The 24,921-nt window shown below is 40.4% G+C and overlaps 1 protein-coding gene across 3 annotated transcripts in view; it reads right to left on the reverse strand.

Moving 5' to 3' along the window:
- The window catches only part of bsna (bassoon presynaptic cytomatrix protein a), a 184,465-nt gene that overhangs the window by 137,898 nt on the left and 21,646 nt on the right, over positions 1-24,921 (reverse strand). For all 3 annotated transcript variants that reach the window (XM_037771811.1, XM_037771814.1, XM_037771810.1), the window contains exon 2: positions 6,921-7,596. In XM_037771811.1, coding sequence (XP_037627739.1) covers positions 6,921-7,596 — 676 coding nt within the window. The remainder of the gene's footprint in view (positions 1-6,920; positions 7,597-24,921) is intronic.

A 24,921-nucleotide genomic window follows, 5' to 3' on the forward strand; every position in this document is an offset into this window, starting at 1 on the left:
TATTAGTTATCATTAGTTTCTGTTGTGAAAAAATGTTGTCCAGGACTTCACCCACTAAGGCTGAGATCAACCCATGAGATTATTTCAGTCTCCGGAGCTGATCTGCCACTTAGAAATCAGTAATGCTCTGCAAGTGGGGGAAAGGTGAGCAAATGGTTGCTGGTTCAACCTCCTGGTGTGAGCTTGTGACTGCAGAGTGGGTGGTATTATTGGACAGCTGTGGTGTACAAAACATTTAAAAGGTCATGGTTGATTGTTGAAGTTGTTTTCACAATTCCAGAACATCTGGAAAAGGTGACAACCTGCAACGTTTTTGCACCCAGCGTTTAGATTTGAACCGCCACAGTGAGGTTTTCAGCATCTTTCCCAGGTGTACGTTTTCAAGGGGTTGAATAACTCATATAAATGAGTTGCAAATACACAGAGTGTGGGTGTTTCAATATCCCCTCATCCATATTCATAAGAGCTGCAACACACACTTTATCCTTTTAAGGTGCTAAACTGACAACGCCAGCACACATCACACAGGCAAACATCGAATGAAAAGGGGTTCATCTGGTTCATTCCAAGATGCTACTTATCCATTTTAGAACGGAAAATGCTACCTGTAATTTTACGGGTGACATTTCTAAAACACAGATGATTCTAGTTTCAAAAATAAAGTATTTTTGAAGTAAAATGACTCAATACTTCCAATGATAATGTGCTTCATAATGCTGATGGAAATGATCTTTTAAAGACGGTGACAACATTTTCTTTTGAGTCGGTGTCCAGTAGCAAGACTAAGGATCTACAGCCATGCTAGGAGATCTGTGAGGCTGTACTTTGCGGTACATTGGTGTTTTGCGCTAAATGCTAATGCCAGCATGGTATTGGTCACATTAGTAATGCTATCATGCTGATGTTAAGCAGGTATATTGTTTATACCACGTTGACCATCCTAGTTTAGCATTTGCTAATTGGCAATAAGCAAAAAGTACAGCTAAACCTGATGGTCATGAACAAAAGTATTGGACACTACATCACAAAATGTTGACCTGATAATGGCGCTAGATGAAAAGTTAAGGGATCACAAAAGTTATTACAATTCATCCTTAGGAGAACATTAATATCTGTACCAAGTTTCATGGGAATCCATCCAATAGTTGTTAAACCATTTCACGCAAAACCACAAATGTGAACCTCAACGTGTCGCCAGAGGAAACGTGAGGGGATCACCAGAGTCGGGAAGATTCATCATCTGGGAAGCATAAATGTTTGTACAAAATATCATAGCAATTCATCCGATAGATGTTAAGATATTAACTAAATAAACTTTATATAAACTGTTATACATTTTATTTAGAACCCAGACTGAGTTCTTACCTAAACTTAGATAAACTATGAGGTAGTACTTCAAAACAACCTTGAATCGTGATCAAATGGGTACAAATGCCTTATGCAAAGTGGTTAGCTGCTTACAAATATTTTACTGTATGCAAGGATAGTTAGTGATCATACAAATACAATAATGTAAAGCCCTATCATATGATACTACAGTCCTCGGTGCATGACATATTCCACAAATCAAATCACTCATCATTCGGTCACAAAGGTCAATTAATACCCTGAACCTTTTCCTAAATGCCACTCAGATACATCGACTCTAATCGCTCTCTGATCCTCCTCTTTGGTCTGATAATTGGTGTCACTCTCCTGGTTTAGTCTGCTAAATGTTATCTGATGCGAAAGGCGTCACAACGTAACACAATATGGATGCTGGCAGTGCTTATTAGATTACCAGGACAGAGAGTGCCATCGATTAAATACTATAATGATCTAGACAGGACAGGGCGGTCGACCCTCAACACACAGCTGTAAAGGAACTGGAGAAATGTTATCATTATGTGCTTTTAGGATCACATTTTAAGCGACAAAATGGCTCATGCTCTTTTATATTTATATTATTTTCTTCCTCTCAAGACGTATTTTTCCTTCCATCAAGTTCCAATCGTTCCAACGTGAAGAAGAAATTTGATTTTGACGGCATGAGGGGACTACATGTGTGGCTTTGTGCTTGTTAAATAGTGATAATGAAACATACCTGACCTATTTATACTGTATACAATAATCTCTTTGAACTGCCTGGCTAAGTCTGCTAAATGTTATCTGATGCAAACGGAATCAGAGCGTACTACGGCGGATATGGAGCCTGGCACTGCTTATTAGATTACCAGGACATGCAGTACATTGATTAGCTGTGATAATAATGGATAATGTTCAGTTGAAGTATTAATCCATAGACACAACAAGGCTAGCTGCCGCACACAGCTGAGGGAAGAGGATATATGAAGATAGTTTGTCACATTTAAAAGTACGTTTTTGAATAACTTTGAATAAAAAAGGTAAAAAATCTCACTGACTGTACATCTAATATGCACATTCTCATGACATTTTGACTCAAACGCCATCGCTGTGAACAGGAACTTGTCAAATTGAAAACAAGTTTAAGAGTTCATGTTTCTTTTCAAATTATTGTAAAAGTAAGTGAAGTAAATGAGCGTACGTGGCATGCTAATGTGTATTAATCTCACACAGCCGTGGGGCTAAGTCACATTAATGTTAACTGCATCAGAGAGTAACAAGGTTTGCAGGGTGGTTATTAGATTATCAGGATTGAGGGAACATTGATGAACAAGGACAATAATGGAGAAGATGGTGAATGTTAATAGGAATAGGGAGCTAATCCATAATTCATGGGAACACAAACAATGGCTGGACCAGTGTATTAATCTGTAAAATGGAGGAGATGAGAGTCAAATGCAGCAGAGCTTTGTGTGCAATGCACATTCGTGTGTCTTTCAAACTTGTAGATTAATTTATGTTTTTAGGAAAATCTGTAATTAAAAAAAGTATGTATTTTTCCTCCTTCCCTATGTGCGACAGGAACAGAGATCTTTTTTAACTACGGTGGCGGTTGGATTTAATGCTGTTGTGTTGTATGTCATGTTGTGTTTTCCATTTTGCCGTACAGGAAATCCCTGTGGGTTCCTTCCTTCAATTAATCAACATCACAATTAATTGCACAGGCTTCTTGCATGAATTATTACGAGCCAAGTGGCAAATATGTGTGTGTTTTGTGTGGGCGTCTACACATCTGCACTCATGATAGTGTGTGTGTGTGTTAATCTATCACAAGTGCAGTCAAATCCCCAAGTCAAAGGCTTATCAACTCCTCTCTCCTTCCACTTCATTAGCATTATCCACCATTATTAACCTGTAGTGCTCTCTCTCTCTCTCTCTCTCGCACACACACACGTACAAGCCCGTGTACCTGATCAGAGATCAAAGCTCGGTCTTAGAGATGATCCCACATGACGCCAGACAGAAGCTGCCGTACTGTATATACAGTAGGCAAATTTAAACTCCAACAACCAGTCAAACCGTCATGACATGCTGTGCTAAGAATGACTAAGACTTGTTTTAAAATAAGACTGCTTACTGTTTAATGTTCTCTGGAAACTGACATCCTGCTTTTCCTGCTTGGATTTTGGTTTCAAAAGTAAACTAAGTTGCTGCTCAGGTAAAGTATTGGGACTGCTGTAAAAAAAATCAAGCACTCCCGTTTGACAGGTCAGCCCGGTCTCACTCCCAGGGCGTCAAATACTGACGCTTGAGCAGTGGCCCTCGGGTGTCTTGATACCGACGCACAAGGCGGCACCCTTTAGCGTCTGTATGAGACTCACCGGGCTTTCAACTATCAATATAAACCCATCCACATCATTATTAGACGCTCAGAGCAACGCACGTATAGTATTTAGAGCGAGAAAGTCGGCTAAGGGCTGGGAGGGAGTGGTGCTGGATGGGTCAAACAGACACAGGCCTTTCACTCAGGGGGCCGGCAGTTGTGTCCCGAGTGAAGCCAAAAGTGTAGTTATTTTTACTGACTACGTTATGTCACGTGACTTGACGCTACGTCACTGAGTCACATGATATGACGTCCGTAGCTTACGTAGCAAGCATACTTATTTTAAGCCGAACCATAATCTTTTTTTCAAAGCCTATCCAAGTAGTTTTGTAAACTATTAATTAAAAATCAATACAGTATCACAAAACATGATATCATACTTTCTTACACCCTTAATGACGAGTAGGGATGAGATCACGTTTGACAGGTAGACTGTCTGAACAATCACTTGTCTCATACACACTTGCACTGAAGGGGAGGACATTTTTGCCACACAGGTAACCTTCATAAGTATCATACATATTTTACAGCATTTTTTGTTTAGGAATGATTTTTTTTTAAGTTACTAAATAAAAAGTTTCAATCAGTCTTAAAGAGACACGGTGTCAGATTGCAGTGAATCTGCAAAATACCACAAATAAAATACAAAAAGCACTTCTAATTAGCAGTACAGTACATCAGTTATCTCTAATAGTGTTAGTCATATTACTATCGCTCGGCAGTGGATGCTAATTTGTTAGCATGGAGCATCAGGGTGAAAGATGTATCCGGTACACATGGATGATTCTGGTGCCAATGTTCTCCCCCACAAAAAGCAAATTAAAAACGAGACACAACAACAGTTGTTTGTTTAATCCAGCAGAGTGTTTATCTCGCTGTCTGCCAACGATACGCCCCTGGACCTGACATCAGTGGGAATCAATGGGTGCCAGCATGGCTAATATATTAGACGTGGCCTCGTGCTTCTGGTTGTGTTTTCTGTCTGAAGTCTTTCCTGTCTGCCCGGGGAGGGCTGAGATTTGATATTTGTCACCCGACGTTGACACCCGGGCTGATAGTTTGAACCCGTCACCAAAGGCAAGCGTCAACCGCCTCTCCATCAAAGAGGGCCTCTTAACCTCCTCTCTCCTCCTCATCTCTCCATCACTCTCTGAATAACTTTTCTTTACCTCTCAATCTCTTTACCCCTCCATCTCTCTCTGAATGCCAAATACTGTGGTGCTTGGCTTCCTGTCTTCACATCACACCTGTGAATAGTGCAACGAACTCAAACCCACACACACATACACACACTCTGTCACGACCCATGTGTGTTGCCTCGGCACATTAATGGAGATTCTGTCAGCGCCTCAGGAAGGAATTACTGCCACTCGCTGAGCCCTTACACTCACTGTCTATCACAAAGACCTACAGTACAAAGTCATACATACACGACACACTCACAGCTTCTATACTCTCTTTTGCTCTCATTCCTTTTAAGGATGTCACGAGAAACGACACTTCAGTACCAAGTCAATGCCAAAATTCTGAAAACCTGACGGTACTCGTTTTTCTACTGTACCGCAGGTATCGGTGCAGAGTTTGAGACTAACGGCGTCACGTCACGAAGTAGTAAACCCTTTTTTCCCCTGATAATGCTACATTGTGAACAACAAACCTGTGTTGAAATTGGCAGGAGAGTTAGTTAACATTGGCTGTTAGCAGCTAGTGGGTAGCACAGTCCTGCTTGGCTAAATAATGTGGCTAACTACCTGTTAACAGTGGTCGCATTGAGTTGCATTGACTGTGATTAATCGCAAATTAAGCGCACATTTTTTATCTGTTCAAAATGTACCTTAAAGGGAGATTTCTCAAGTATTTAATACTCTTATCAACATGGGATTGGGCAAATGTGTTTGATTAATGCAAATGTACATTTGTATTTATTATTGGAAATCAATTAACAACACAAAACAATGACAAATATTGTCCAGAAACCCTCACAGGTACTGCATTTAGCATAAAAAATACACTCAAATCATAACATGGCAAATTCAAGCCCAACAGGCAACAACAGCTGTCAGTGTGTCAGTGTGCTGACTTGACTATGACTTGCTCCAAACTGCATGTGATTATCATAAAGTGGGCATGTCTGTAAAGAGGAGACTCGTGGGTACCCATAGAACCCATTTTCATTCACATATCTTGAGGTCAGAGGTCAAGGGACCCCTTTGAAAATGGCCATGCCAGTTTTTCCTCGCCAAAATTTTGCGTAAGTTTGGAGCGTTATTTAATCTCCTTCCTGACATGCTAGTATGACATGGTTGGTACCAATAGATTCATTAGGTTCTCTAGTTTCATATGATACCAGTATCTTCACTCTGTTTACAACTGAGCCCACTACAACTTGAAAATCACATGTTGCGTTAATGCATTAAGGAAATTAGTGGCGTTAAAACAAATTTGCATGAACGCGTTCACTTTGACAGCCTCTGACAGCCTTACTCTTTAAATGATATACATAAATATACACATAGTGAAGCCTTGCCGTTATATCTTTTTCTGATTTTCACAAAGAAATAGGAAGATTTTTGAGAAGGAAAAGATTTTTTTAAACTAATTTCCATCCGGTTTATTCTCTCTCTGTCTCTCTCTCTCTCTCTCTCTGACCTCATTTACCTCCCTCGCCTCAAACCATTCCTCTCACTTTCTCTGCACTGACTCGTTCACTTCATTCACTCGCTTCAATTCAATATCATTCAAGTCAAAAGTGCATTATTGGCACGAAAAACAAAAGTAGCTACAGCCAAAGCAAAAGCATCTCTTCTCTCTCTCTCTCTCTCCTCCCTCACTGACTCGATCGACGGGCCAGACAAAATCTTTACCCTGTCTGTGTCTGCTGGATCTGTTTCCAGACTTTAGTTGTGTGCTTTTTTTCCCTGTTGTTTATCATCTTAACCTGAAACATTAATCAACTGTGACTTCTGTACGCCTACAGGATAAAATTATATTCAAACCCAAATGCTTAGTCCCTCACTATAAATCAACATTATTTGATTATTGATTTCATTTATGCCGCCAGAAAAATGCAACAATCGTGCCTTGTTGCACAGATTTACTGAGGCAATGTAAGGACAGGCATGAGGAAAAAAGAACCCAATACTGCATAGACGAATACACTCATAAATACATCTGCTTGTCAAACATGACCTACCTCAGTGAGGTGTGGGTTGGGGTTGAATCCACACTGGTTACAGACGGTGGCCTTACACTGGGTGCAGGTGTTGTAGTTGGGTACAGCCGGTGGGTTGGACAGCTCTGTGCTGGTGCACACTGGGCACAGTTTGCTGCTCGGCATCGGTGCGATCTGTGGTACCGAGTAGGGCGAGGTGGGCGTCACGCCGCGATCGGGAGACGCAGAGGGAGACCGGCCCGTCCTGGAGCCGCCCGAACCGCTGAAGTCGACTTGGAGGTTTCGACGGGAGGCGTGCTGACCGGGACTTGGATGACCTCCGTGGCCTCCCATGTGGGTCCCAGCTGGACCGTGACCCATCCCGTGGCCAGACCCTGGGCCGTGCCCTGGGCCGTGTCCTGGGCCGTGCCCCTGGCTTGACTGCATGTGTCGGGGGGAAGTCGGAGTATCGTGAGTGGCCAGGCGGTAGGGCTCGCCAGCTCTGGATCCCATTCCTCCACCTCCGCCCATTCCTACTCCCATCCCTCCCATACCTCCTCCTCCCATTCCTCCCATTCCTCCTCCCATTCCTCCTCCTCCCATTCCTCCCATACCTCCTCCCATACCTCCTCCTATTCCTCCCATTCCTCCTCCTCCTCCTCCATGGCCTCCTTGTTGCATGCCAACCTTGGGGCTACCCATCGGACCCATTGGACCCCTGGAAGAGAGGGACAAAGCAAAAGAAAAGAGATTAACATCAAATCAAATTACAAATTTCTAGTTGTATGGTAAATTATAGAAAATGTCATTAAATATACATTAAAGCTATAGGGTCAGGTTATCACCCCAATAAAAATGAATTAAATGTTTGCAAAACTGCTCCCCCAAACAGTTATTGTTATCACGGCTTAGCAGCCGTAACTAGGCAGGGCGGGTCTGTCAAGCTCTGGATTTCTCCACATGCTGTTGTAGAGTTGTGCATGGGACTGTAGTAAAGCAGTACTCCATATATACAAGGATTTTGGATGGTGTTTTCTTTTTTTAACTCTCCTCCAAAAACAAAAAAAATACAAGAGCAATATGTTTGTTAGCTCTTAATGTACGAAAGCTGCAAATGTTGGCATGTTCAGCAAACTAGCTTACTAAGTAACCTACAGTAGTAGCGCAGCATTATTTCACAGGCCAGAGGCATTTCATTCTGCATTATTTTGTGGGGTTACATTAAAAAAAAGCCTAGTTCATCACGACTTGTACAACCACTGTGTAGTTTTTCACAGTGGTTGTACGTTTACCACTGTCAGAAATCACTGTTATTATTGTAAACCTCATTATGGAGGCCTACTGTTCGAGAGCGGACAGCTTGACAGGCGTGCCTGCGGTAACTAAGGGGGGCAACTGACTGTAACATGTTTTCTGTCTCTTTATAACAAACATCTTATTAAACCAAAATATTTAACTACTCACAACTAAGCAGACTGACTCACTATTTTACCACATAAACAAACTGTAATGAATCCTTTCTGTCATTCAGATTTGATATAACAAATTCATTGCTGAATGCAATTATTGTAATTACTTTTTTTTCCGAGTAAATGTAATAAGCAGCATTGGTTGATGCCACCCCAGTATTAAATGAAGAAATTATCTCATTTTATTGAATGCATTATTGTAAATGAAAGAGCACTACAGGAGAATTCAGCCTGGTAATTGTCACTGTATTCTAACAAATTCAATTATCTTCTCACTGCCAGAGAACCAGCAGCAGAAACAACATTAAAAACCAGCGAAATAATTACTGATTCATTCACTGGTAGCTGCTGAAAGCCGCGGAAGGACCTCCGAACGTCCACGGGCATCAACAAATTAAAATGGAAAATAACAGGCTGCGGCAAGACCGACCACGCACACACACACACACACATACGTACACATTTCTACTGTGTGTCAAAGGCGACATACACACACACACACACTTCAGGCAGAAAATAACACACAGGCAATATTCACTGAGCGCACACTTCAGGCAGGAGACACAAACACACACTTGAGGGGAAGCAGATCGTATGCTCCTGCTTCTTTTCAGAGTAAATAAAGTATTGAGAGATGGTTCAAACTGCAGAGCGTGTCTAGAGGACATCGTTGTGTATTCTGATAACTGGGTTAGTCACATGACTACGTTGAGAGAAGTTTTCAAATGCCTGACAACTGCATCTTTAACACTCAGACAAGTACTGTCCTGTCTTGTCGAGGATAGGTGTGTCTTGCAGATGCAAAGATCACGGCCATTAGTGCGTCTACTACCAGGATTAGTAATACGTATTTAATAGAAGTTGCTGTTAACAAAGAAATATTCTTCAAAGTTATTTTTTCCTTTTGTGCCCATGGGGTGATAAAAACTCAACATGAGGTTTTCTTTTGTTGGAAAAAGTCGCATGAAACCGGTAAACCTGTAAATTCACAACATCATCCTGTTATTTTTTTCTGTATGAACATTTCAAATCTTAATTTTCTCTATACATGAAATATTGTTGACCCTGTTGTGGAATGTAAATAATCACAATTTAGACAAGTGCTGTACTTAAGTACAATTTTGAGGTACTTGTAGTTCACTTTACATTTTATGCTACTTTATACTTCTACTACACTACAATTTGGATGCAAATATTGTACTTTTTTACTCCACTACATTTATTTGACAGCTTTACTTGTTACTCATTTTAATACAAATTATAAAATAAAGCAAATAAATTATGTTATGATGTCCAGCAGAATATAAAGTAATCAAAATTAGCTCCATAATTACCACCTTGCAACATTAAAGTGATGAAGCGGAACACATTGATGAATCAATAATTATATTTCAGTACTATAATATATATGATTCTGAAATTGGGCATTCTGCAAAATTAATATTTTTATTGTTGGTACTTTAAGTATATTTTGATGTTGATACTTAGCTGGTACTTTTACTTTAGTAAAGTTTTGAATGCAGGACTTTTACTCGCAACAAAGTATTTTTACACTGTGGTATTGCTACTTTTTTACTCAAGTAAAATATCTGAGTACTTCTTCCACCACTGCTGCTGTCAAGCTAACTGCCCCTCTAAAACACCTGTAAAATAACACTTGGGGACTGTAATCAGATGACATGAAGAGAAGAAGAGGGAAAACCTCATCCTTCTAACAACTGATTTGACTTTTTTGGAAGTGAAGTGATATATCTTGGCTTTCTAAAAATAATCCTTGAGCTTTGTTTTGTGCGTGTCAACATATTTTTTTACATCATGCAAAGTGATGTTTGTTACAGTTTTAGGTTCCCTGTTTATCTATTATTTTGTCACGCACCTTACTAGTGTCCTACAGCAGTGTGTCTCATGTAGAGTATCATGTATTGACACCCTAAAATGGGATAGGATGTTTTGCCAAGGAAGACTTTCTATTTAATGAAATAGGTAATTTGCCTGTGCTTTATACGTACATATACATACTGTACGAGTGTTTCTGATCTGCCTGGTTAAGTTAAGGCAACCAAAACTATCCGGTTAAGGTTAGAGAAAGATCATCTACAGAACACGGGTGAAAGAAACCAGTGTGAGGTCAGGCTGGTTTTAGGAAACAGGATGCAAACTGCAATCTCCAGTGTTGAAGTCACACGGGTCACTATTCTATTCCATTATACTCTATTCCATGTGCTGTCATTGATTGAATGAGTCTAGACTCGGCGTATTACCAACTTTAAATGGCTAGTGCACACAGAAATTGGAAATGTTGATTTACTGAACTCCGGTGCCACAATGTTCCAGACTGCCTCTCCTTTCACTGAAAGGTGTTCTTCTTTTGGCCGTGACCGGGCCATGTCTCTACTTTTTCTCCTTTTCTATTCTATTTATCTTTCTCCTTTGTAATCTTTCTCTCTATAAACTTTTCTTTTTTTCCATCACACCTCACTCTCTTTGCTCAATCACTACTCTCTTCATTGCCTCTCTGTCTCTGGCTGTCTATTATCTTTCCAGTCGGCACTGACCACGGCCCCGCTCCCCCAATGTTCTCTTTTTTCCTTAGTTGAATCTCACCTTTTTCAACATTTTTATTTCCACTCTTGAAAGTGAAGTGGACCTTAGGCGACCCTGTTTGTCTTTTTTAAACGAAGTCTACTGGTCACAGAAATGTGAATCTTGTAGGTCATTGTACTCATTGTGATTTCTAAATATGTCTAAATGTTAAGTGCAGTGTTTAAGACAGTCATTTTGGTATATATTATATATATATATATATTGCTAAGAAGTGAAAGTCGACTGTTTGTTCAATTGCACCGTCAGTGCTCAGCAGCAGAGCTACACCTCTGCCATTTTAGACTGAAAGCTGATGCCAGTAAAATGATTTCTATTCTATTGTCATATTTAATGTCTCTACCGAAATGGCGTGCGTTGAACAATAAAAAATATTGTAAATATGCATACCATTAAAACTATTTACTTACTTATTTATTAGTAAAAAGCCTACAATTACATTAAATTCCGTTTATGTCATGCTACTAGCACTACTAGCTACTGGCCGATAGCCGGCTGTTTGGTAACAGAGACATTAATACATCCACCACGGTACAGGCTGAACAGCATTACAACCCATGGGTTTATTATAAGATCATAAAAGTGATCAGTTACAGCCAATATAACCATTATTACAGTCGCAAACTGCTAGCAGGAAACTGGCAGAACCGGATATGTCATAAGAGCGTGCATGGCGGTGCAGTCCGGGGGGTCTGATGCACGTTCATTTTGCCGAGGAAAATAACTCTGGATTCAGCTATTAGTGAATTTTACAACTTTTAGGACATAAAGATTTAAATGAGGGTTATTTAAGTGTTCATACTGGGTAATTGATTTACCTAAAAACAAAACTATTTACAGAGGTCTCTTTATACATCCACGGCCAAAGACTCATTGGCGTTTTTAGTCCAAAATGGCGGCAGTGCTACCGCAGTGCCATCTGGTGGCCATTGTCAAAAAAGCACCGGAGATTCGCCTCTTTGCTTTTATACTCTTTAATTTTACTGACACAGAGTTTGTCTGTACTGTCTCGCAAATAAAGACAACACATCCTTCAGTCACAAGTGTAGGGCTACAGTGCACATTTTCAGACCAACACAGAGAGGGGCAAACGAATCAAAAACACGATCCCTGTGCACACAACACACACAGCTGCACAGGAGTCGTGTGCAAAGCTGCGAGTGTGTGTTGCTGTGTGGTGCGTGTGTGTGTTTGAAGGGGAGAGGGGTGACTCAACAAAAACCTCAAAGCTTCACTGATTCGCCCAGCAGAGACGCTGAAGAAGACGGGATAAGAGACTTAAAGCTGACAGGGAAACTGATGATGGGAAAGGAGGTTGAAAGAGGAAAAAGAGAGGCACTCACAGCAAAATTGGTTCTATAATTTCCCCTAAAAATGATTCTGTTTGAATTCTTCCACCAACACCTGGTGTCAATTGGTTGTTGTGTTGCTATAGCAACCCCTACTGGCTATTACAGTTTAACTGACATCATTTTGTGAGCTCTGTGAGCAAACAAATACTGACAAGCAGCTTTCATATACTCCTCAAAAACCCTTTTTGAAACATTATCTATATCCACTCTTTTTGTTGTAGCTGTTTTGTTTATTTGTGATTTGTCGATTTAGTTTTTTTATGATCAGTTTAGTACTAACCAAGCTGGCCATTATAGCTGTCTGTGGGTAACGTGTTATATAACGTAACTATTTTAAGTATTTAATATTTGCTGTTGATCTTTCTATGGTGACACTTTGTTTGTTCCTGGCATGAAGGGCACTTCAACAGCTCCTCTACTTATGTGAATCTAGTGTTCTTGTTACTAGGGCTGTCACAATAACCGCAATATTACAATAATGCGCTATTGACAAGCCATCTGCAGGGGTTTGCAAGCAACCGCCACAACCGCTGTTCACATTTTTTTCTTTTTTTAATTCTTTGCAATGGGAGCGCCACGTATTTATGCTATGCTACGAACGCCAGCAGCATGACGAGGTGCTGAGCTCCTTTTAAGAGTATATAAAATCCTTCCATATCTGACCTGATCACACCCAGCCTCTATGAACCCATTTACACCTGGCATTAAAATGCGATTTGGGTGATCGGCTTGTAATCGGATAGCGCTTGACCAAATGAAAGTACAGGTGTGAATGCACCTGAAACGCACTGAGGACGGATTGATCCGATCGGCTAAACATGCACCTCCTGAGGTGATCAGGGATGGATTGTGACCATATTGAACACAAGTATAAATGCAATTGCGTTTTCAATCTACATACGACAACTCACAGTACCTCACAGTCACGTTTGCGGGCCCTCTCTCCTTAAACAGTGGCATTTTTCGAGGCTGGCATGTCAGTGCATTTTACACAACGCCACTCCGGCAGTACCCGGCCGCAAGCTTGTGCGTAGTGCAGCCTTCCTCTCAGACCTTTCAGACAGAGCGATCAGATCTCAGTGTGGACACTGGAGACACATACAGTATTAATACCAATGTAAATGTAATCAGGTTAGATCAGATCTAGATACAATCTGGATACGAGACACATTTTAATGCCAGGTGTAAAGAGGGTCTATTTCATACAGAAGCTGCATTGTGAGTCACATATGGAAGGTTATTTGTAAAATAATATTTAAAATGTGAACATTAACCCTAAAAAACATTCTGGCAGAGAGATTGGCAGTTTAATTACACAAATGTAGGCTTTGGCTTCCAAAAACTCATACTGGTCCAATCCTAGTCAAAGTTGAAAAATACCCCTCCAATATTCAAGGTCACTGTGATCGATGTAAGACGGAGAGGAGTGTGAGAAAGAAATAGAAAATAAAAAAGGATAGAGGGAATGGGAGATGAGAAGAAGAAGAAAAACTGAGAGCGCTGAGGAGGACAACCACACCATCACTAATTGTTGTGAGAAACTGAAGCTGGCGTAGGTGACAACCCAAATAATAGGAACAGTCCTTCCCTTTGTGTGTTTACACACTTTGCCTCTGCGTTGCACTGGGGACATACATCACTGTCGCAACCCGGCCTTTAATGACCCAATACACATGCTTGTTCAGTCAAAGTGATTTCACCCAGCCCCATTATAACCCTCAATTTACTGTCTGATTGTGGAAGAGAGGGAGAAAGCTTGCCTGCCAATCATACGGAAGTGACAAAGACAAGGACAGATGAATAGAGAGGGGAGGTGATTCTCCACAGAAAGACACTGATAACCTCAGTGGGACTTTTTCATAGACTGGAGTTTTAAATAATGTCTTCACTGTGGTGGCCTTTTTAGGACTTCAAGTTATCATTTAAGTGACTATATTTTGAGATAATATATTGTATGTTGAATATCATGGAGCCCTATAGGAAATGGGAATGTGACGTCACCGACAACAAGTCGACCATTTTTGGAGGATAAAGGGTCAGAGTGCCATCCGCTGGCTGTTTACTGAAAAAGTTAACGCAAAAGACTGCACAGTGAATAAGATTCAAAAGCCGAGTTGTAGCATATATAGTATACAGTCAGACACAAAGGTAGTCTAACATTATGGGTTACAATTTGCAAGATACCGGTAGATTAATTTTGCAGTATTAGCCAACGTTTTCTTAGTATTCAGTTAACATAACATTAGCTAGCTTATCTTTGTCCGGATGATTGTGTAGTTGGCATTTGGCTTGTAGATCTGAAGGTTACATACCTTCCCGTTTGTAAATTGGACATTGGCCTCCAAAGATGAACATATTTCGAACTGCTGATAGGTATTCACTAACGCCAAAACACACCAGTGACCGTACTGTGTGGCAAACTGTCAAGGTCCTCCTAATTCGTAAGGATCGATATCATAAACTAACTCCAGTTTTGTAATATATCACCCTTTGCCTCCGTCAGCTTCTCTTTATATGGGTGTTCAAGATTCAAGATTCAAGATTCAAGATGTTTGTTGTCACACCGGTTATACAAGTACAATCTATGATATACTTTTTGCTGGGAATCTCCATTAAGAAAACAGTAAGTTAAGTAGCAAAAAATAATAAAATACAAATAAAAATAATAGTGTATTTACAAATAATATACAGTATAATAATAAAGGAAGTACTTGGTATATGGAGACTGAAGGTCTGATGTCTGAGTATTTGTCTTTGCATGTGCTTTATATCATTTCTGATGATGAACGATTGACAGATGACAGCTGAATAGACCGGTGACAGATAATGATTTAACGTAGCTCAGTACGCTACTCTCCAAATATGGCGGCGCGTCCAAGAAAGCTCCTCCATTCCCATTCCCTATACCGTAGCTGACGGGTTGACCAATGAACCAGTTTTGAAAATATGGTTGATTAGATCAATTCTAGTGCTGAGAAGGAAGGAGGACTGCAGTCTGCTGCCTGACTGCAGTTTTTCATTTGCAATCCCAGAAAAATCCCCAGAGGAGGTGCTTTCAGTTTGTATTGATGTTAGCCTTGGTATCCTTCTCTTCCAGTTGATACGCAGAGCAAACAGAGGTTTGGGGAGGATTTACCTGATCTTGTTCCCCCCTAGCCGGGTACATTCCTTATCCCACCTCTAGACCTGCAGCAAAACAAGTCTATTTAGGTTATTGGTGGACCCAAACTAAACATCTATTTCCTCCTCCCTCTCTATTCCTCCTCTGCCTCCATGCCTTCCCACTCTGGGCTGTTGACAGAATTGCTTTTGTACGGCCCATTTATTTCCATCTGCCTCCTCTCTCTTTCTCCTTTCTCTCCAGCTCGCCTCCCATTATTTTCTGTCCTCTCTTTGTCTCCTTTCTTCTCTCTTTTTTCTTTCCCGTCTCCCAGTTCTTCAGAGTTGTGCAAATGTGGTTTTGGGAGCACAGATTTGCTAATTAATCTGGCAATAAAAGTTTATTTTTCATGCATTCCTGCCTATGACATTAGTGATTTTGGAAAGGTCAGCAAATTAGCTAGTTACCTATAGAGGGTTAATTCAGCTAGTTTTAACAAGCTTTAAACAAATGAACAGATACTGTAACAGATTGGTTAGCTTGTTGTTAACTTAACGAAGCGCTACGTTTTTGTTAGCTCCTAAAGACAACCTAGGACCAGGGAATGAAATTAGCACCTGCCAAATACAGGGTAAATGTTGGCTGTGGGAGGGAAAAATGTCAGATCCCCTGCCACTGATTACATTAAAATATTATTTTTCAAAAGCAATTTCCTAAATTAAAAAATAGTCAGGGATTAAGGTTACATGATCCATATTTCTACTGTCTGTTACCACTGACTCAGTGTTTACTAAGGGTGGAAGAAAATATCAAAAATATGGAGTATTGCAATATTATGTTTTGTGATACTGTATCGATTCTCAAAAACCCTGTATTGATTTCTAATTAATAGTTTACAAGCAAAGATTAACTCAGTCAATACGTGCAAATGCAGATCCTACTATTCTGATTGCATAAAAAAGTAAAAAAAAAAAAAAATTACTCAGATTTTATGCATATTGTGGTGTAATTTTTTTACTATGACCGTTTTCCTAAAATTAGATTGTAAAAAATCAATATATTGCCTTGTTTACAGTACCGCAATGTATCGCAATATACTGAATCGTAACCCCTGTTTCATGATACGTATCGTATCGCCAGATTATTGCTAATACACAGTCCTAGTGTTTACAAGTCTAAAGCGTTCTACATAGATTTCAGAAGTGGCAGACATAACAATTGTGTGGCTAGTAGAAATGTTCAGTGACCTGCCACAGTGGCATGTGAGGAAAAACTTAATTTCAGACCCTGCCTAGGACAGTCACTTTGTTAGACAGAAAATCTTCTGTGGTTTCACATATAGCAATTTAATTAATACAATTTCTACTGTACCTACCTCATCTTCTCTCCCTCTTTTCTCTCCTCCGTGGTTTTTGAATAACAAGTTAGCTAGCTACCTAACTAGCTTGAATAAAACAAGAATGAACTAAAGTTCTATAAAAAAAATATGAATGAATTAATTTGTAACTATGACATTCATGTTCTTGGAAGCTGACAACATACAGTCAACTTGACTAGTTTGAACTTGGAAGGAAAGCTTTGAAAAACAACAGATAGCTGCAGTAACAGGTTGGCTAGCAGGATGCTAACAACTAAGCCTTGTAACATCAGCTCCCAGAGACAAGCAGAGACAAACAGAGACAAGCAGAGACAAACAGAGACAAACAGAGACAAGCAGAGACAAGCAGAGACAAACAGAGACAAGCAGAGACAAGCAGAGACAAACAGAGACAAGCAGAGACAAGCAGAGACAAACAGAGACAAGCAGAGACAAGCAGAGACAAACAGAGACAAGCAGAGACAAACAGAGACAAGCAGAGACAAACTGGGTTTAAAACGTCTCAGTCTAAAGTTAGTGTGACTCACCGGTTGTAGACTGTGGTATAAAAGCCCTCCATTAGTCGCCTATTTCATTCTCCTCCTGCGCTATCTCTTTTGCAACAAGGGCACAGTCTAAACTCTGGTGTTTTTTTGACAACCGTTGCTCGATGGCGCTGCCGCCATGTTGGACTGAAAACGCCATTGAGTCCATGTGTGGTCATGGATGTTTAAAGAGACTTCTGGAAATCAGAGGATACTTTTCTTTTTTTTAAGTAAATCAGCTTCCCAGTGCAAACACTTAATTAGCCCTCATTTAAATCATTATTTCCTAGACATCGTCCGTCTCTTTACCTACTTTTATCCTGCAGGAATGATCTGGGCCTGGAGCGGCGGTACCGAGGTCATCAGTCGCTGTTGCCGTTTTGTATGACGAAGTATTAGGGCCACATTGAGGGAAAAAAAAATCTGAGATTTAGAGAATAAAGTCGTAATATTACGAGAACAAAGTCGTAATATTACGAGAATAAAGTCCTAATTTTATGAGAAAAAAAGTCGTAATATTACGAGAATAAAGTCGCAATTTTACGAGAACAAAGTCGTAATATTACGAGAACAAAGTCGTAATTTTATGAGAAAAAAAGTTGTAATATTACGAGAATAAAGTCGCAATTTTACGAGAACGAAGTTGTAATATTACGAGAATAGTCTCAATTTTACGAGAACGAAGTCGTAATATTACGAGAATAAAGTCCTAATTTTATGAGAAAAAAAGTCGTAATATTACGAGAATAAAGTCGCAATTTTACGAGAACAAAGTCGTAATTTTATGAGAAAAAAAGTCGTAATATTACGAGAATAAAGTCGCAATTTTATGAGAACAAAGTCGTAATATTACGAGAACAAAGTCGTAATTTTATGATAAAAAAAGTCGTAATATTACGAGAATAAAGTCGCAATTTTACGAGAACGAAGTCGTAATATTACGAGAATAAAGTCCTAATTTTATGAGAAAAAAAAGGCGTAATATTACGAGAAAAAAAGTCGTAATATTACGAGAAAAAGTCGTAATTTTGCGAGAAGAAAAGTCATAATATTGCGAGAATAAAGTCGTAATTTACAAGAAAAAAGTCGTAATATTACTATTACTAATATTAGCTTACTTCTATCTACCAACGTAGCTAATGTTACCTACTTAGACTGGTCATGGAAGGTCAACTTTGATTACTCCAAAGATACAGATTGGCTAGCATATTGTTGAGTTAACGGAGTGCTATCTGTGTAATATTAGCTACCAGAACTTGTCTCTGGGTTTAACATTTTTAGGCAAGGAAAGTGTGTCCCTCCTTCCACAGTCGCTCAGCTACTGTTAAAAACTGTTTGTGGAGCTAAACTCCCAGCATGCTCTCCTCTTCCTACCTCGCAGGACTGAGTCTCTTCCCTCTCCGCTAACCTTCAGTGACCTTCCCATTCCTCTCAGAAGAGCAGAGTCACTCCTCGGCTCAGGCAGGAAACTCATCTTCTGAACAAGTACACGAGGAGGTCACTTTCTGAATCATATCTCATATCTCTGCTCACTCAGACTCTTCTTACCTCTTCTTCATTCTGTAGTCACAAGAGTATTTCCAGGCGCTTGTATTTCCTTTTGCTGATTGCTTGTAATATTTGTGATGTTACTAGATATCATAATGCTGCAGCTAGTGTAATTAACTTTCAGATATCTGAATTAAAACATTAAATCTGTTTACTGATAGACTTTGCAACCGATGCTCTTTTCTCCTCAACACAACATATAACACACCCTGCTAATGGCAGTTACTATGGGCACCGGGTCCGTTGGGTACATGCAAACATAGACTGAATGCATACATAAGTAGAGGCAATGAATACACATACATTTAAGCACATGCACGCATATGTTTTGAATGAAAAATAAAGCTTTATTGCTCCCCATGGGGAAACTGGGCCCTTGCAGTGGCAAAATATAACAAGAAAACTATATTTATAGAAGTGGGAAACTGGAGCAGTAGAACTTGACAAAGAAAATATGCACACATGCCCACACACACATATTCTCACTAGTGCTTGTCGCTGTTTTAAGGAGCGAGTGGGCAGCTCTATTGCAAGCTATTTTCTGTGTGATAAGTTTGCTCTGTATCACACCACACCATGTATTTTCTGGTGTTTTGCCAGCATGCTTGTCATTTCAGAGGCTGTTACTGTAGAGCTTTAATTTATGTTTTCAATCCAACCGAAGACTGCACCAGGTGATTTCACCGATTTACGCTGTCAACGAGGAGATAATCAATGAAATCAGGCACTCAGGTTGCCGTGGAAACCTGTGTTGTCTCCGCTCTCTGTGGCACAATTTGCCACATCTAATCTATCATGTAGGACATGATAATGCCCTCATACTCTCTCTCCCTTCTCGCAGACATGTTTGTTTCCATCTGATACTGAACAATAGCTGGAATGTAACATCTTAAAGCCAAAACACTGAATGCCAAAAACAACCATGCAACAATAATAATAAATCTTACAGTGATTGTGTGATCGCAAGCATGTCACTTTGGTGTTTGATTCTTCTCGCTTAAACGTTATATAACAGCCGTGTCTGTTCCACGCAAAAAGATGAAGAAGAAGATCTAAATAGCAAAGAAGAATATACAATAAAAAGTCTGTTTTATGTGTAAAATCAGTCCTCTCCTATTCAAGAACATCATAGCATGAGTCCTTTCAAGATTGAACCGCTATTACTAATTCAAGCATATCAATTCATGCTAATAAAACAAAAAATATAACTTTGATTTTTGCAACTGGTACAGTCCTAATTATGGTATATGAAACAGCTCGGAGCTTGACCATGATCTCAAATTCTGCTTAAAATTAAAGCTTTCATATCGTGAAGCTTTAACAGAACCCAGCAAATGAAGAACTTTACATTAGAGAGATGCAAAGTTATATTAGATGAAAAGAAATAAAGTAAAATCACCGTGCTGGAGTATTGTGCAACACATTATTACAGTGTGTGAGCACTTTGTTATGGTATCAGGGACTAGCAGCACATCAGCACAGCTGTGCCATTCACAGTAATACTCGTGCATATTAACACCAACACACACACACACAGACTGGGAGGCATGACTCTTAATACCCCCCCACGTATAGTACACACAGAAGATATCTACACACACTGTACTAAGAGCACGTGTACTGATGGTAGTTAGTGTTAAGAGGCTTTGCTGCAAATTACTTTGTAATAATGGTGCTGAGTAAAAGCCACAAACACTGACCTGGATTTAAATAGAGAAACACCCTAAGGCTAAATAATGACTTTTTGTTCCCAAATGTGAAAGTGATATCCACCCCTCTTCTTAAAACTGACACCTACTCTCTCTAAATGGCTTTAAACGTGCGGTAAGATCTGGATATGTAGCTTTGAGGTTGTAGATTGTAACTAACTGAAACTTCTCCCATGTGCTGTGCCAGCCCGTTCTCATTCCCAGTGCGTCAAATACTGAGGCTTTGTCACGGCCGTTGGCATTTAATACCACCGCACAAGGCACCCGTTAGCGCCTGTATGAGACGCACCAGGTTTTCCATTAACTACAATCTAAACCCATCCGCGGCAACGGTAAACGCTCAGGGAAAGTGAGCCAGGAGTGACTGCGGGTGGGAAGGGGGGTGGATGGGTCCAACAAACACAGGGCTTTCATCCAGGAGACCGCTGTTTGTGTCCTGTGCGTTAAGTTTCACTTTCACGTTACAATCAGCTGTTTGTTTGTGACCCGTTTCATTTTCACTTAGTAGTTTTAAGCCCAACCATGTAGTTTTTTCCTAAACCTAACTAAGTGGTTTTGATGCCAAAACCTAAAGTGACGCCAAGGGGCGTGACAAAAGCGGCAACATGTGACGAGTTGGGATGAGAATATGTTGGCCAAGCGTGTGAACGTTGGCCGACGCAAAAACGTGAACGTGTTTGGTTTATCCATTCTGGGCTACTGTAGATACATGGCGGCCGGCTCAGTGAAGACGACCCGCTCCGTATGTAGACATAAACGGCTCATTCTAAGGTAACGAAAACACAACAATTCTTATTTTCAGGTGATTATACACAAAAGAAAACATACTTATTAATATTATATTCAATTTCTGCCAACAGATCCAACAGCACAATTAAAGAAGGGTAGTGGATACTGGCTGCAAACAATATATTTTTCCCCCTAATAGAATAGAATAAAAAAAAGAACAAAATAGTGTTCATGGACAATGTCTTCAGTCTTCAGCGTCTTCACAGCTACAATATCATTTCTCATTTAAATCACCTTCAGTGGGATGCAGTGTAGGCCCATCACACCAGGTGCTTGATGGTTGCTGTTTGATTTACAGCCAGAGAGGCTGGAGACGTAGAGCACTAACTGTATTCTACGATACCCAGGAGCCTGTCTACCCACACACACACACACACACACACACACATGTTTACTGTATTTTGCAGCACTGATACTCTATCAGCCAGATGTCTAATGTACCTCTCCATCTATTTATGTCTTTAGCCCATATCTTTGTAACCTTCGGATGCGTTCTCAGCAGATGGCTGCTATAAACGACAACCGCTGTTCTGTCATTTAACCGTCGTTTGAGTGAATATATGCGTTTGTGTGGAAAGATGAAAGATGAGTTTGATATACAGAATGGAGTTATTGTTTGTGTATTGCTTGCCTTTTGATTTTTGCATTTATGTACATGCATAGTGTGTCCACTGTGTGTGTGTCCTGGTTATTGTCATGTATGTTCCTCTTTGTGCTGAATGTGTCTCCAGCAGATGTGCTGTTTCACATGAACAGTGGGATAAAATGACACTAACCCGCATGCACGCATAAACGCAAGCACGAACACACACGCATGCACGCACTACATTTATCTCCCTGTGTGAGAACAGGCTCACAGTGTTTTCAGCAGTTAGAGATGCCATCAACGCCTCAGTGTGTTAACAGACTGTTCATTATACAACCATATAAACACACACACACTCATAGCTGCATGCACCTATGTGTAGAGGTTGCAATCACATACAATAGGCCTAAATACACATTTACACAAACACCCTCCCTCTCTCTTTCTCTTTCTTTCACACACACGCACACACACACACACACACACACACACACACACACACGTACATACAGCAGCAGACACTGATTGAGATGTATAATGCCTCATCAACTCTCCTCCCAGTCAAATCAAGTCCCCGCCAAAGAAAATGCAAGAACAGAAATTGGATTCTGAAAATTACAGCCTTTCTGTCTGACTGAGTTACTTGTTAGCTTTCGGTCTCTCTGACAGAACTCACTAACCTGCTGGTTGACCGGCTTAGGCCTAGTATGCATTACTTGACTGGTCCTGACTGACTAACTTTTGTCTGATTGGCTATCTCACATATCACTGACTGATTATCTTGCTAGCTCATTGGCTGACAAAGTGGCCGACTATCTTAGATAGGATTAACTGGCTAATTTGTAAAATTTGCCAACTTGGTTTTTGGCCGTCACCATCTTGGTCTTTTGCAACCAGAAGTGACACGAGAGGGTGGAGCTAAGTACAACCGAACGCTGAATAAGACATTTTTAGGCGACCAAAATATTACAATTAACTTCCATGAACTGAAAACACACTGTGAAAGGATTAAAGTTGTAAGACGAAAACACGGGCAATGCCGTGGTAGCGACCTGTCAATCACAAAGTAGCCACACCCTAAAGCATACCCTGCTTTATGGTCTATTTGACTCTAAATGGGACCATAATTTACTAAATGAATGTCATGATGTATTGAAGAAGACTTGAAACTAGCGATTGAGATCATAAACTCATGTTTACAATGTTTACTGAGGTAATAAATCAAGTGAGAAGTAGGGTCATTTTCTCATAGACGTCTATACAATCAGACTTCTTTTTGCAACCAGAGGAGTCGCCCCCCTGCTGCTTTGAAATGACCCCTGTCTACCAGTTGCATGCAGTACTTAGACACATCCAACTCTACTTATTCTAATTACAATACATTACTTATACATTTCCATTACTGACTGATGATTTATGATTACTTTGCTACCTTTTAATGCATGTCTGAGTGAGTGAATGAATGGCTACCTGACTACCTGACTGGCTGACTGACTATAGGCGCTGCCGCCTTGATCGGCTCAGACGCTGAAATGAAAGCAGCCAAATTCTGACAAATGGAGGCTGGTGTGAAAATGATCAAAGGGGAAAAAGCAGTGAGATGCAGGAGAGAGGAGAGGGGAGACGGAAGGTCTCAGGGAAGAATTACCCTGCTTAGCATGCTGCTCCTCACTTGGAACCCTATCCTTCACCCTCTCTCTCTCTCTCTCTCTCTCTTTCTCTCTCTCCATGCAGCCCCACATTTATACATATTTATGCCTGCAGACACACACACACAAAAATGGAAATCCATTTCAAGGTGTTTCCCCTCCTGCTGTACCTGCTCACGGAGTTCAATCGGACTCTAAGACATTATGAATCAATATCTACCAATCTGAAGCCTCAGATGCTCTCATTGATTCAGTCCGTAAAACATCACGTTGTGAAGAGATAAACACAGCAAATTAAAGAGTTGATGTGAAAACGCTACTTCAGATATCAAAATGTAAGGACAGATGTCAGTCTATTACACACTGTAGATGGTTTATAATTTGTCACAAAGCCACTTTTAGGCATCTGCGTAAATCATAGAAAAGACATCAAAATGCAAAAAAATGGAAGGACACATCACAAACTGAGAAAATACTTTCTCAAAATACTGGAATAAGAAGCATCCAGGGGTCGAAGCACTTTCCCTTTCACTGCAGAGTGAACTTTTAAAACACCCCTCGACCATCTCCTCTGCACTTTAATTGAAATTCCTATCAGCGGTGTGTGTCGCCTCGGCAGGAGAGGCGAATAAAATGCAATTTAACAGAGGAGAGCGAAAATCAAAGAGAGACGACGGACGGTGCCAGTGTAAACACAGAGGAATAATAAGCAAGTGTGAATTAGACGCGTGAAAAAGAAATAAACAGGCTGTTGTCAGTTTGGACTGAATACACTTCAACGGCGACACTGAAAGTAAAATATACATGCAAATATATGCATTGAGAAGTGTGTGTGTGTGTGTGTGTGTGTGTGTGTGTGTGCAGGATGATGCACGGTAAGGCTAGAATTCAGTCAATGTGAGGTAGAGCATCTTTGCCTTCAGTAATGTGACATATTTCAGAGTGAATAGTTGTGAGAGAGTTTTAAATCACTCCCACAGATTTGATTGGATCACTCTAACGTGGATGGGTGTGGTTAAGCGAATACATCAGACCGGCAATACGTCATCCAGAGTAGCTCTCATGACCACGCCCCCTTTTGGGGGAAAACAATCCAGTGTCCCTCATAGACGGTAACAGAGTAAACAGATGAAGTTGAAACAAACTTCTACTTTAAACAAACCGGTAACAGTAATAACGCTATGCCGAAGAGTTTTGCTGTGGGGTTGGTTGCACCGACAATAAATCCCAAAACACTGATCTCCGTTTTGTTGCCCTGCCGTGTCCTAAAAAAGATAAATAATAGAGGAGCTTTACGGTTCCAAGGAAGAGCAGACCAGCATGGCGTCATCGCCGAGG

The sequence above is a fragment of the Sebastes umbrosus genome, chromosome 6 (genome assembly GCF_015220745.1).
Source record: "Sebastes umbrosus isolate fSebUmb1 chromosome 6, fSebUmb1.pri, whole genome shotgun sequence".
NCBI classification, from domain to species: domain Eukaryota; kingdom Metazoa; phylum Chordata; class Actinopteri; order Perciformes; family Sebastidae; genus Sebastes; species Sebastes umbrosus.